Genomic DNA, 14,812 nt, shown 5'->3' on the forward strand with positions numbered 1-14,812 from the left:
TCCATATGATTCAATCACTAGCGTTCTAAGGTAATCAGGACCGTACATTAGTTGAACTGTATCTTGAAATGACCATGACACTGTTTTCTTCGACATGTCTGATAGGTTGCACATGGTCTAATTCGTTGAATCTTGTGATGATTGGGGTATTAATAATATTCCTAAGAACAATGATTTTCTGACACCATTATGACATATATACCCTTTTATTGATTTTATGTTATATGAACTTCAAGATCGCATTGGAGACTAATGGAATCATAAAAGATTCTCTACAATGGAAGTCTTGTAATCCACTAAAAATTAGTCTCAACGTGCCCCTATTGACATTATTAACTAAAAATGTAAAGATAGAAAAATATCATATAAACTAATAGATTTTTTACCATTCCATCTGAACATTTTGCATTATCAATTTCTCGAGTATATAGGTTAAAAATTAGGATTTCAAGGTCTCGATGAAATGCATTTAATTAGAAAGAACAACGACAAACTGACTCTCCCCTGTGTCATAGTGCCCTTCTACTCTCTTGATTTGGCATGTCTATACAATCATGAAGTTTTCTCGGGATACACAATTGCACATCCCTATAAGTATGTGTAGTTGTATATTTCGAGGAAAATCTATGATTTTGTGCACATGCCTCATTGGGAGAGTAGGGGCAAGTATGTTAAAAGGAGAGTCAAGAAATCACGACTCAAATAGAAATTATAATGCATGCAAATTTAATAAGTGTAATGGGTCCCACGTATTAGAAGGGTTTTACCTCTTATAAAATGCCCTTAAAAGGTAAATTTTTCTCGACAAGTTGTAAACGGATTTTTTATGTCAAATTCTTTTAGAATCATGCATGAGTGACCTCAAGCGAATCTCATATTGCACTTCTTGACATGAAAGTGGATACAAACCATAGATGTTTTCACACATATCTCGATGAAAAGTATCTATGATTCTCGTACACTTTCACGTCAAGAAGTGCGATATGAGATTCCAACTTGAGGTCACTTTAGCATTATTCATTCTTTTATTAATATTCCTAGTTTTCTTCCTTAGAATTAACATTTTGCTATATTTTTATTATTTTTAACCGTTGGGGAGGAAGCCGAAAAGTCCAACAAAAAATTTGGTACTAAAAATGGTACAGAACAAAAGACAAGAATGTTATAACTTCTAAGGTGAAAAGTTACTTTAAAAAAAATATTAATATCATTTTATAAGAGAAGGGAGATACTTTTATGACTGTTGATAATTTTGACGACTTTTAGTGGACTGACTTAACACACGGTGATGTGGAATCACATAATTTATTAAAAGGAATAAACAAAAAAAGGAGTTTCTCTCTCTTGCCAGTAGTGAAAAAAGGAAACTTTCAAATCTAATCACCTTGTGACATTTAAAATCATGATCCGATGAAATGGGATTATAGAGGATAATATTATATGAAGTTTTTATTTCAAAAAAAAAATAATAAATATTCACCGTTGAATTTTATTTTTAAATGTTGGTGTTTGGTAGCCATTCGTTTTAAACATCATGGATCAAGTTCAAAAAACAATTGTTTTTAATTTTATTTATTTATTAATTTGAATATTTTCATAAAATCTAGATATCTGTGTTGTTGGATTGTCGATGTGATAATCAATGTGGGTCCATCGCTCCTTTTTAAGATTTGAAATCTAAATACAAATATATATATATATATATATGGGCAAAGAACATGCAAGAAAGAGAAACTTTCTCTCCTTTTTTTTAATAAGTTATGTGCTTCCATGTCAACGTGTGTCAATAAGTCCACCAAAGTCTGTCATATTATTTGCACTCAACCTTTATTTCAAGAATAATGATAAACATACTCCCCCTCTACTCTCCTTACGTGGCCTGCACATCGAATCATAATTTTTCCTTGGGATACACAATGACACATCCTCATAAATATATGCAGTTGAGTATCTATAGTAATAATAATAATAATAAAATTATATGGTTCTATGCACATGCCACATCAAAAGAGTAGAGGGGGAGTATGTCAAAAGGAGAGTCAGAAAACCACGACACTTATTTCAAATAGATAAGGTTCGATATGCTCATTACTTATATTTAGGATGGTAAAATTCTAAAAAACCCAACTTTTGGTATGTAAGTTTACAAAATATGAGCAAATTATTAAGCCAATGGATCTCAATACTCTATAGTGTGTTCTTCTTGTAGCACTTTTTCCACAATTGAGTGAGCCTAAGGTTGAAAAAAATATCTCTTCAGGCTTTTTTCATGACCTATATTCTACTTAAAAAATAAAAATAGTTTTTTTTCACTAACCAAGGACTTTGAAAATGGATGGCCACCGATCCGAAATTTAAATAGAGAGATTTTGTTATCTTATCAATGCGATGGTCTCTCAATCGTTCAAAAATGTTACACAGTGCTATGGGCAAAAACTACCACAGAGGATCCGCTCCCTTATTTCTCATACAACTTCAAATCATGATTCATCGATAGTGGGGTCATAATCTAACGAACATTCTAAAATGAATTTTTTTTAAAAAAAATCCATTGATGAGAATGATCATATATTAAAATGAGAGAGCTATCAGTGGCACAACAACTTTTACTTATTATACTCAATTTCTTAAATTATTAATCACACCCCAATTATAGCTCATATAAAATCCTAAATCCCAAAAATAGAAATTTATACACCAAAAAAAGAGAATTTCTATTGGCGAATATGATGGAATTTAGAGTTCGGTACACTGTTCATTTTACTTCCCAAAATACACATTTGTCCTTTTTATAACCTACAAACTAGTGAGTTCGTCACTTTTAATACATCTACGAAGTCATAGATGTTCTACCGAATTCATTGATATAAAAGTGACGAATTCACTCAAAATGCATATTTTGAAAATTAAAATGAATAATGTATCAAAACTGGAATTTGGATATAAGTTGCGCACATTTATGAAAAAATCCATCCACTTATTTTCTATATTTTTAATTGGGGTGTAATAAGTAAAAGTTACGGTGCCAATAGCAACTATTTAATATAATCATGACAAGATTTCCTGGACAATAAATATACCCATAGAAATTATAATCTCACATTGTATTATAAACATACTCAAATTATATATTCATCAGGAATAGAAGTCGTGATAATCTCTGACATATGCCCCCATCACAAAATCGTAGATCATTGACCTTGGGATACAAAAGACAAAGATTTATCATATAACTTAATTTGAATGAAAATAATTTTTTCAAAATTACCTACTTGATAATATTTTGTTTATTGTAGTTTACTTATATTTATTAATATTACTTTCCTTACATGAAAGGAACTCATGAGATTCTTAATGTTCAACACCATTAACTTTGAATAAAGTTCTAGTGGGCCAAATGATATAATAATGAATCGTGATTTTTTTATTCGAAAATTTTCAGTTTGTACACGATTGAAGTGGCAAGGGAACAGAACCATAGATCTTTTTCTTTGGGATACACAAGGGAAACGATCACTGGTTATGTGCCCTTGCCATGTCAATCGAGTACAAACCGAGTGAAAATTTCCTATTTAGAAAATCATTAGCGTATGATAATCACACATACACATACGCATACACACAATAAAATCAAACTTGGTTTGAAGATCGTTAACCTACGTGTGAAATTTGTCTAATTGATCAAAGTCTTTCTCAAAAATTTCAAATTGCTCAACTCTAGAAATATCTCACACAATTAAATCATTTTTTTTAATCAAAATACCCTTAAATAGGAAACATGTTTTTCTAATAAATAAACATGTGGTGGTAAGTATCACATATTTTTTCAAATTTCTTAATTGAGAATGATCTCTTCTTTATATTTATCAGGAAACTAATTAAAATTTTTCCCAAGAGACATAATAAAACAAAAAAATAATCTACTTGAACTACAACAACAAAATATAAAATTTAGTCTTCTCTTTTTTTTTTTTCTTTTTCATCACGATTTATATTCATTCTTAATTGTTCATATATATTTTAAATTATTTGTAGAGTACACATCATTTTCATTGAATTTATCAAACCTTCTTCAACAATGCTAATAAAAAAGATCGAATTATTATATCGTGGGAGGTGAAACTGAGATCTGACTTGGCAAGTGCAAGAACCATAGATTTCCTCGGGATACACAACCATACATCCTAAGGAGAAAAAATCTATTTTAAATTTTGAATATTGCTCAAGTATTTGAATAAATCGATTTTAAATTGATTAAATTTTTTTAAAAAGATGATCAATAAGACAAAATACAAGATAAAATGTGTACCTCCACTAAGAATTAGGATCCGTGATAAAAACGAATATGACACGTGGCACTTTTGGGCTTAAAGGGTCATTTGGCCATGGTCACGAGAGCACATTATTGTAGAATATCAAATAAAGGAATCAACTTGGTCGACAGATTCATAACATCTAGAAGCACAATATCCTGACACGTGGCAATTGAAAATGAGGTTAAGAACTACTGTCTTGTGGGGACCACATAGAAGATTTCATGATTTTTCGAAATAAATAATATTTAGATGGGGCCCATTGAATAAGAATTACAATGAATTAGACAACAAGTACCGAAACAGTTGTCACGTGTTAGGTAGAGTTAGGGCTTATTAGCTCAGTCCACGTGGCACTATTACATCATTTTGTGAATTAAATAACAATATTTCTATATGCAACAAATGCAATATTTTGAAATGTGTATCCATGCAAAAATAGTAATTTTTTAATTGTAATACTCAAAATAGTTTTCTTTAAAAAAAATATTTAAAAATTTAATTATTTAAAAAAAATTTAGATATTTCAAATTTTTTACTCCTCCCTATAAATGATGCATAGGCTATCTTCCTGCTTGTAGCCTAAGCTATGAATCATCTCATGAATGAGAAATTGTCAACCAATTAAACGATATAAAATGCTCTAGGATTTTATAAACATGGACAATCCTGAGGGGTTGGCTAAATGTAAATTTCGGAACGATAAGCAAATAATTCTCATAGATCGTGCGTTTCTCTGGGGCCACTCGTGAGAAAGCACCTTCACTTACCTTATGTGTGTAATGTATGGGCGTTGCACAAACCCTGAGACTAATCTTTGGACAAGACCATGATCTATAAACTGGACAAAATCTAGATACAAACTGGCCCATTGTTGTTTACAGGGATACTCGGTTATCAAAAAAATAAAATAAATGATAGGATGAACACATTTTTTTATTATAATAAATTAGATATTTCAGAGATGAATTCTTTTTAAAGAAATTTCATGTATTTTCATTGGTCAACGCATACCAACCCTATAAATAATGTGAGACTTAAAAAGGGTAATCAATAGCTAAGTATATGGTTTTTGGCATTAATTTATTGGCTTATGTAACATTTACAAACTTATAAACAATATCAATGACTTTATAATTCATGATCTTTGTATGATAGGCACTATGACTCAGTCCAAATAATATATATTTAAAAGAGCGGCCCTCCATTCACAAAATCAACATATATGTTAAAAAGTGAATTATAATGAGGGTAATTGAAGAAAGAGCTCTCTCAATTCAATCAAGAACGTAACGTAAAGCTCCATGAAATCAACCTAATAATGTATTATTACATTTCAACCATAATCCAACCAAATAATACTTGGATTGAGCCTTTGTTGGATCAGATTCTTATAAGATTTTGTTATTAGGATCCAAATCCGATCCAAGTATAATCAGATGAGGCCTGCATCAGATCAAATCGGATTTAATATTGAAAATATAAATAAATTCATATATTTGATTTCGAATTGGTCTAATATAATCTCATCAAAACCCTAATCCTTGATCCATATTCAATGTTAGTAGTTTTGAACTTGATCTAACTAGTTGAAAACCTTAATTGTTCCCATGTTTCATTACAATATTGCATAGTTTTAGTAGAGATTTTCTAGAACATTCTAATCAAGTTGCTCTATTGAGTCAAGTTTATCGTGTAAGCACAACATCCAATGCTTTGTATTTTATATGTATCTCAATAATACATATCCCAATGATAATTATCTCGAGAATAATTTTTAACTATTGGATTTTGTGGTTACACAATCAAGATCACGTGTTATTTCTTGAGTCAATAGAACCCAAACTTATTATCAATGGTAAATTTTAAATTGAAATATGTATTATTGGTATTTTTTTTACTGCATAGACTATGAATTATTACATCTATCATGTTTCCTTCTAGTGATTAATCCTTGTAAATATAAGATTTTCGTTTTCGAAAATCTTTACTACTTGGATTTGGAGTCGCCACTATTTTTTTTTAGAAAATGGTGTAAATGGGCATTCGAAAAGAAGTTTTGTAAAAATCATTTTAATAGTGACTTTCGTATAGTTAATGACTATTGGTCTACCTAAGATCTAGGTAAGGGGGTCCATATAAGGGAATAGGGAAGGTGTTAGGCACCTTACTCCTTCCACCATTAGCGGTAACCTTGTATTCGATCATTTTGAAAAATAAAGATAAAAGTCAATAAAATTGATTTGTGCCCTCAAGTGCGAGGGGCTTTAATTTCGATTTAAACCGAAGAAAGCTTCCTTATTGATAAATGAATCCTATCATGGTCCATAGCTTTGGACATCTTAAAAAATATAGACTTTTTTTGGAAGAATGGTTATGTAAAGGGGTAGGTATTTTGATTTATAAAAGATGAAAGATATGATGACACATAGTAAAAAAGTATGAAGATGTATGAGTTAGGTGAGTTGATTAAGGAGAAGGGGTGTGGAGGGTATATAAATGACTTGTGAAGTGTTTTGAAGGTAATGTAATAGGGACAGGTGGTGGCATGTGGTATGGTGTTGGAATAGTAATGTGATGATAATGATTTCTTTTGGGAAGTTGGTTGTCAAGGTGACATGCATGTATCCACCTTAATGATCAAGGGTTGTTGACTGATTATGATCATAAACATGAGTATGTGTTTGGGTTAGAGTAGGGGCCTAGGCTTAGGATTGGATAATGGTTTATATTGGTAGCATTTAGGGTTGGTTTAGGTTCATTGGGCTTAAGGGTTGGGTTGAACTTGATTAGGTTAAGTTAGAATGATGATAAATTGAGAAGAGAATGGGTTTAGATAAACCTTATTGTGGGTCCATAGGATTATTAAGAGTTTTAGGGTCTTTGATTTGAATAAAAATGTCGAATTTTGAATATTTTGGTTTTAGACTCGTTGAATATTTTTTGACAAAAATATATATATTTTTTAATCCTTTTCGAGCTGGGCCCGTTCAAATTAGGGGTGTCTACAATCCTTAAAAGAATTTTTTTAATATTCAAAAGCATGAATAGTTTCGATGAATGATTACATCAATCATGTTTTCTTTTAATGTTATAACTTTTATATGAATTCTAATAGGATTTTATGCATTATTGTTCAAAAGCTTCAATAGTGTCAATGAATGATTACATCAATCATGCATCCTTCTAGTGATATAATCTATATAAGAATTCTAATTGGATTTCCGCATTAATTTCCAAGATCATCAATGAGTATATATTTTTTAAAACACATGTTGATTTTTGAATAATGATGATAGGTTTTGGATAGATACTTGTTATACATTATAAACAACAAAATCAAGCATTAATTTCTCGAGAAGATATACGATCATAATAATATATCATAGTCGATATCAAATTCTCGAGAATTGATCACTTTTGAACATAATGACCAAAAAACACCGTTTTTTTTTTAATGCATCTTGTACCTCTGACGATTAAAACATAAATAATAAAAAAAATACAAATTTTCCCAAATGTCGTATTTTTTTAACATTTAAAACAAGTGTTTTTTTTCTTCTTTTTTTGCTTCAGAAAATACAAATAAATAACTAAAGATTTTTTTTTTTAGTGAGAGATTTTATACATAATAAAACTTGGTGATTCATAAATGTAGAAATACGAGATATGATGATAATATCCTAATGTTGGGATTTTTCATTTATTTTTAAAATTTATTACTTTGAACGAAAGATATGTTGATGAGTAAATTTTTTTTTCTAGGTATCCTAGCATGTATGATTATGTTTGAGATCATGTTATATTGGAAATATAAAATAAATATCTTATATATGAATTTTGTTAAAATGAAAATTAGATTTTATACCCAAAAAACCCTTAAAATTTTATTTTTTACCAGAAATATCTTCAGACACGTTAACAATACCCCTTATATTACTAAATATATACAATTTTCATAATTCTTTAAATATTTTTTATATTTACTGTTTGATCGTTTTTTCCTCATTTTCTATGTTTTTCACCTTTTTCGTTTTAGACCCGTACTCCGACTTTACCACTATACCTTGGACAAGAGACAGTAACATTGGAAAGTTACGTTCGCGACTTTTTAGTGGGGTCTCTTCATTGAGACAAGACCAAGTCAGCAATCTTAGATTTTCAGCTTTAGATGTTTCTCTCTCTCTCTCTCTCTTATAGTAAACTTTAAGGAAAATTCTGAATTAGCATTGAAATTGACTTTATTTCATACATTGCTGACGTAGATATGTCTAAGGAGCCATAGATCTTTTCATCGAGATACGAGTGTGAAACATCTATGGTTTTTGCACACCAATGACCCAAACGATGTCAATTTCGATGTAACTCCAGCGCTACCAAACTTTAAAGATACACCAACAGAGAAGTAAAAGTTACCTCTTTCCCGCGTTTAATATTTTCCCGGGTGAAGTGGATGTAATAACGTCTTGTTTTCGTAGAAGTAAATTGACAGAAATACCCCTACCCTTGAATGGATAAATAATCTTTGGCTGTTATAATGATACAATGATGGATATATCTTAATTCACAATCTTTAATATTATAATAAGATATGGGTATTGTTTAATGAAATTCGAATTAAATAGTTTTATTGATTTAAAAATATTACATTCCATGTGAATGAGGTATCAAGTTTGGGATATGTGTTGACCAATTGACTTTTCATCGTAATAAAACAATCAATTGACTTATACATAGAATTGGAGAGTCTTCGAGGTGTCAATTTGAAATTGAATATATATATATAGGATCCCATATAAATTGATTTTTATGTAAAAAATGATTACGAACAAACCTCCCAAGTGATCATTTGCTGAACAAAAAAGTAAATTCAGAGGGGTTGACTCCATGACAATTTTAGATTGATAAGTGGTTAATGCTCATAGGTCGTGAGTTCGATACCCAATATGAGCATTAATTCCTCAGGGATCACAGTCGTTAGTTCGATACCCAATGTGAGCATGGACTTGATTGGTAGGATAACTATGATATCGAATGAGGAACAAATATTCATTTTTTGAATTTTATGTGCTGAACTGATGAACCAATGGAAACTCTCACATGTATATGAAAAGCAATAGTGATTAGTTAGTGGAGAGAGCTTCGGAACGATTTAAGTGCTTGGATTTTACTTTTTTTTTTCTTCAATACACATGACATATTGCCATAGGTTTATCAACTTTGCACATAAAATTCAAAACAACAAATCTCTGTACCCAAATGAGTGATACACAAAATTAAGAGGTCAACTGATATTGACATTCTTGTAACAAATTGGATATTTGAAAAATCTATAAATAGATAATAAGAGCAAGAGATGTGTAATTCCAAATCATATTTCTTTCATGATTGTCATATTTAATCTTGTAATTTTTATAAAGTAAGATTTATTTTTAAGTTTTTTTTATTTTTCTTTTAATTCTTTAGAATTTTTATTTGAATTTTCATTGGAATCCATTTGGACACTCCTTCGATATCATATGATTTTTTTAATTATTTAACTTTAATTCTTACTTTTTAGAGTTTGACTAGCTTTACTAACATAGTGAAGAAAAAAAGGCCTTACTAAGTCTCATCCACAGTCTAAGGGTTCTCGAGATTCATAAAACAAGTCCTCAAGATATTATTTAACGCATCTCGATATCTTTTTGACGGTGGATGAGATTTAACAGAGCCTTTTACCTCATTATCTTAGTAAGGAAAGCATTTCTCTACTTTTTATGCTCATTCATTTTACTAGTATTTTTCTATAATAATAATAATAATAATTCAAAGTTAGGTGTTTACCCTTTATAGAATATTCGATATTAGGTTGTAATTATTTTATTTTATCAACAAATATATTTAAAAGGTTAAATCTGTCATTTAGAAACACAAGCACATGTACATGAACTATAAATAATTTAAGTCCCGTTTGGTTCCAAATAATAACGTAGTTTAATAATGTTCATTAAAGTCAGTAAGCCCCAAAGTGGGGCCCACACTCCTCCGCGTAACCCTAAATTAACACTTAAGCCCAAAATCCAAACTGCACTATTTTGCAGATTCATGTCCTGTAGTTGCCCAACACTGCCAATTCATCGTTGTCACCTTCGTTACTTCTCTCTCTCTCTCTCTCTCTCTCTCTCTACTGTAACCACCAAAAACCAGAAAACCGCCATGAAAATACCAGAAAACCACCATCTTCATCTCTCAAACCATCTAATCTCATCTCTAATGGAAGAAATCCCACACATACAGAACTTCAAAGGAAAATGGTCTGTAATCAGAAACAAACTCAAAGATCTCCCAACTCAACTTAAAGATCTATCCGATTTCCCTAATTTCTCTTCCAATCTTCTTTCTTCTGAGCTCTTACAGAACATATCTCAAACCCTAACTGACGCTCTTGAACTTGCAAAGAAGTGTAGAAACCCTAATCTATCTGCAGGAAAGCTCAGAACTCAAAGCGATATCGATTCGATTGCAGCGAAGCTCGATCAACATATCAAAGATAGTGATCTTTTGATCAGGAGTGGTGTTCTTCAAGAGAACTTTGTTGGTTCGTCTGCAACGGTGAGTTCGAAAAGAGAACCTGTCCGAGCTGAGGCGAGAAATCTGATAACTCGGTTACAGATCGGTAACTCCGAGTCGAAGAATGTCGCCATGGATTCGTTGCTTGGATTGCTTCATGAGGACGATAAGAACGTGTTGATCGCTGTTGCGCAGGGAGCGGTGCCTGTGTTGGTTCGGTTGTTGGATTCGAGTTGTGTGGTTATTAAGGAGAAAGCTGTTTCGGCGATTTCTAGGGTTTCTATGGTTGATAGTAGCAAACATGTTCTGGTTGCTGAGGGGCTTTTGCTTCTAAATCATCTTCTTCGAGTTCTTGAATCTGGTAGTGGGTTTGCAAAGGAGAAAGCTTGTGTAGCTCTTCAAAGTTTGAGCTTTTCGAAGGAGAACGCTAGGGCTATTGGATCGAGAGGTGGAATTTCTTCTCTTTTGGAGATTTGCCAAGATGGAACACCTAGTTCTCAAGCTGTTGCAGCAGGAGTATTGAGAAATCTTGCTGGGTTTCATGAAATCAAACTGAATTTTATCGAGGAAAACGCAATTCCAGTTCTTATTGGACTTTTGGCTTCAGGGACTTCTCTAGCTCAAGAGAACTCAATTGGGTGTCTCTGTAATTTAGTATCAGAGGATGAAAATTTGAAGCTTTTGGTTGTAAGGGAAGGTGGAATTGAGTGTTTGAAGAATTTCTGGGATTCGAATCCAATGGTTCGGAGTCTTGAAGTTGCTGTTGGTTTGTTGAGGGACTTGGCTTCTTACAGGCCTATTGCTGAAAATCTTGTTTCAAAAGGGTTTATACCTCGAATGATGGGGGTGTTGAGTTGTGAGGTTTCGGGGGTCAGAATTGCGGCCTCGAGAGCTGTTTATGAGCTCGGGTTTTCCTCGAAAACGAGAAAAGAGATTGGAGAATCTGGGTGTATTTCTCCTTTGGTTAAGATGTTGGATGCTAAGGCAGTAGAAGAGAAAGAATCGGCCGCAAAGGCACTATCTTCTCTAATGCAATATGCAGGAAACAGAAGGGTTTTTCGGAAGGAAGAGAGAGGTATATTGGGTACAATTCAGCTTCTTGATCCTTCCATCCATAATTTAGAGAAAAAATACCCAATTTTGATTTTGCTTTTAAATGCTCAATCAAAAAAGTGTAGAAAACAGATGGTTGCAGCAGGGGTTTGTGTGTATTTGCAAAAACTTGTTGAAATGGAGATCGAAGGAGCTAATAAGCTTCTGGAAAGCCTTGGAAGAGGTAAGCTTTGGGGTGTTTTTGCAAGAACATGAGAGAAGGAAATACAAATCTAAATATTGGTTTATTGACAGAAAAAAGCTTCATAGTTCTCTGTTTCACGGAGGGGGCATGTGAGCCTCTCTTGATTTGTATGTACATTAGTATGTACTTATGTCTTCATTTTATCACTTATTTGTTTCCTTTCTTCTGCAAATCCTTGATTATGAACTGTTACTGTAATTGCTGGTGTATACATTTGTGTAGAGAATCTTGGTTTGCTAACTTAAAATGCAATAAATGAAGATTGTTGTTTCTTTTCTGTGCTCATGGTTTCTTCTTTGCTAGCTTGATGAATTAACTGTGCAATTTTTTTATTTTTTATTTTTACTTTCTCTAGCTTTATTGTTGTCAAGTAGATTGATATCCTTTTATTTCTTTAAAAATCATTGAGATACCCAATTTTATGATAAATAGGCCAGAATGTTAACCAACTACTCCAAAGGACCGATCTGTTGGAGAGGGGGAGAACTATGAATATAAGAGGGTCACGGGGCTTAATTGGGGTATGACGAGAGTAGAGGAAAATATACACTCTAACAATCCCCCTCAACCGTAAGGGTAGAAATAATCAATCGAACCCGTGCCTATACGAACCTAGCACTTTGAAAGAGAGGGGGAGGGGGGACTATGAATATAAGAGGGTCATGAGGCTTAACTGGGGTATGATACACCCGAGAGTGACAGAAAATATACTCTCAACACAGAACTCTGGCAAATGCGGGGAAGACATGACAACAATGGAGTGTAGTGCTTCATGGACTCCTTTTTTACAGTCTCTTGTGTATGTGTAAAGTCTTCCATGGGTCTGGTATGAGGACTAGGTCTTTTTGTTTTAGTTGTTCTATGTTCTTTTCAATCGGAATTATGGTAGGAATGTAGGATAATACTTTGAGTTTATCATGGAGGGCACTTGCAGAGAACGCACTCTATTGTGGGGTTCATGGACACCATTTCCTGGGGTCTTATATTAGAGGATCCTAGATCTAAAGCCAACCCAATTGAGTGATCATAATCACACAGCCTATTGATATCTTTTTCTGAAGTATTTGTTGTCCGCCCTTATTATAAGGTAATGTGATAGATTGGATGATCACTATCTGATTGCATTTTGATGTGCCCACAGTGCGAACCAGCTATGGTACTATACTCGTGAATATACATATAAGGAAGAAGTGAAAAACCATCGAGGTAGGAATCGTAGAAGATCCTACAACTCTCAAGTCATAGGCATTGGGCGATCGAGGTACTATGTATCTTAGAATTGTTTTATTAAGTTGATTTATTGTAAAACTTGGTGCATCACGAAAGGCCTCATCTATGTGTACCTTGGTCTGACGTAAACTATTGTTACCATTTACTAGGGTTCCAAGTCTTCATATAGTTGTAGGACTTGTTCTGAACCCCTTGATGCTTCGTTGCTTTGAGTTGAAACCCTAGCCTTCAATTTTTTGCTTGGCCTTTTCTTTTGGGTGAGGGGATGGTAGGTATGGGTTAGTAATTAGTAGGTTAGTGGGTGAAGACTTTTTTTGAGTTCTCCAGGTTAGTAGCATTAAACATATGACTTCACCAATTTAGTAAAGCTGGGATGTTCACCAACCTCCCATGGTTGTTCCCAGGTCAATAAGAGATGGAAATATGGATATTTAGAAGCTTTGGATATTGTTGTTGTGTCTTATTTCTTCTGCCTCTTAATCTCACCTCATCTTATTGATTGAAGGACTAAAGGAACCAAGACTTCTGAGAGTTGTAGTTTGAGTCTATGGTACATAAACATTCTGGGGGTAAGTGAGAGCAAATGAAACAGGAGGTTTGATCTGTCTTCTTGAACAGGAAAGGAGAGACTCGGGAGTTGGGATCAGTATCTAGTTTCCGAGGTTCAATGTAAAAAAACATGGGCATGTAGCACAGAGAATATTTGGTTTGTTGTAGCAAGATGGGTAGAACTGTGAGTGGAGAAAGACTGATTTATGTTTGGAGCACTAGGAGAAGAAGAGGAAAGAATACCCCCTTTAATGCAAACTCAGGAAACTATAATAGGCATAGATGTATATGTTATTTGTGGGTTTTTATATGTTATTTGATAGAAATTGAGAGAAAGTGAGAAAATAGAACAAATTACTTCCTATTCTATTATTTTCTCTTCTTTTATCTACTATCTATCCAGACGGCGTGGAGAGAAAGTTGCTTTATGTTCTCTTCTCTTCTCTCCGTCTCTCTCAATCCAAACAGACTGTAACATTAGAATTCTGAGCTTACTTTAACCAAGCAAAGCATCTCTATGGGAACTAGGTCTTCTTTGCTCCCTCTGTTAGAAGCTGATGTTAAATACCTCTTTTTTACTTAAATGATTTCTGTTTTATATTCTTCTCAAAAATGTACTCTTTAATCTGTTGAGGATACAATCAATTGTGTATCTATCAGAAATCTTGGTATCTAAAGATTTTTTTTCATTTTTAATTAAATATTTTTTTAGTGATCTTGACTTACCCATCCATGATTTGATTAATGTCCACCTTGTTTTCAAACTGATGACATGCCCCTTGACCTATGTTTTGTACGATAGACTAGGGTAAAATGACCTAAATGTCCCTTGACCTAGAAATCTTGATTTTTTACCCAAAAATCCATCCTT

The 14,812-nt window shown here is 32.7% G+C and overlaps 1 protein-coding gene across 1 annotated transcript; it reads left to right on the plus strand.

Annotated features, from left to right (window-relative positions):
• The first annotated feature begins 10,363 nt into the window (after positions 1-10,363).
• Positions 10,364-12,439, plus strand: LOC147405360 (ARM repeat superfamily protein). Its single transcript, XM_086433118.1, has one exon. The coding sequence runs from the start codon at positions 10,401-10,403 to the stop codon at positions 12,171-12,173; it is 1,773 nt and encodes a 590-aa protein (XP_086289244.1). The 5' UTR covers positions 10,364-10,400; the 3' UTR covers positions 12,174-12,439.
• Positions 12,440-14,812: the final 2,373 nt, after the last annotated feature.

This window comes from Akebia trifoliata, chromosome 3 (genome assembly GCF_017979445.1).
Source record: "Akebia trifoliata isolate Shusen 1 chromosome 3, ASM1797944v1, whole genome shotgun sequence".
Taxonomy (NCBI): domain Eukaryota; kingdom Viridiplantae; phylum Streptophyta; class Magnoliopsida; order Ranunculales; family Lardizabalaceae; genus Akebia; species Akebia trifoliata.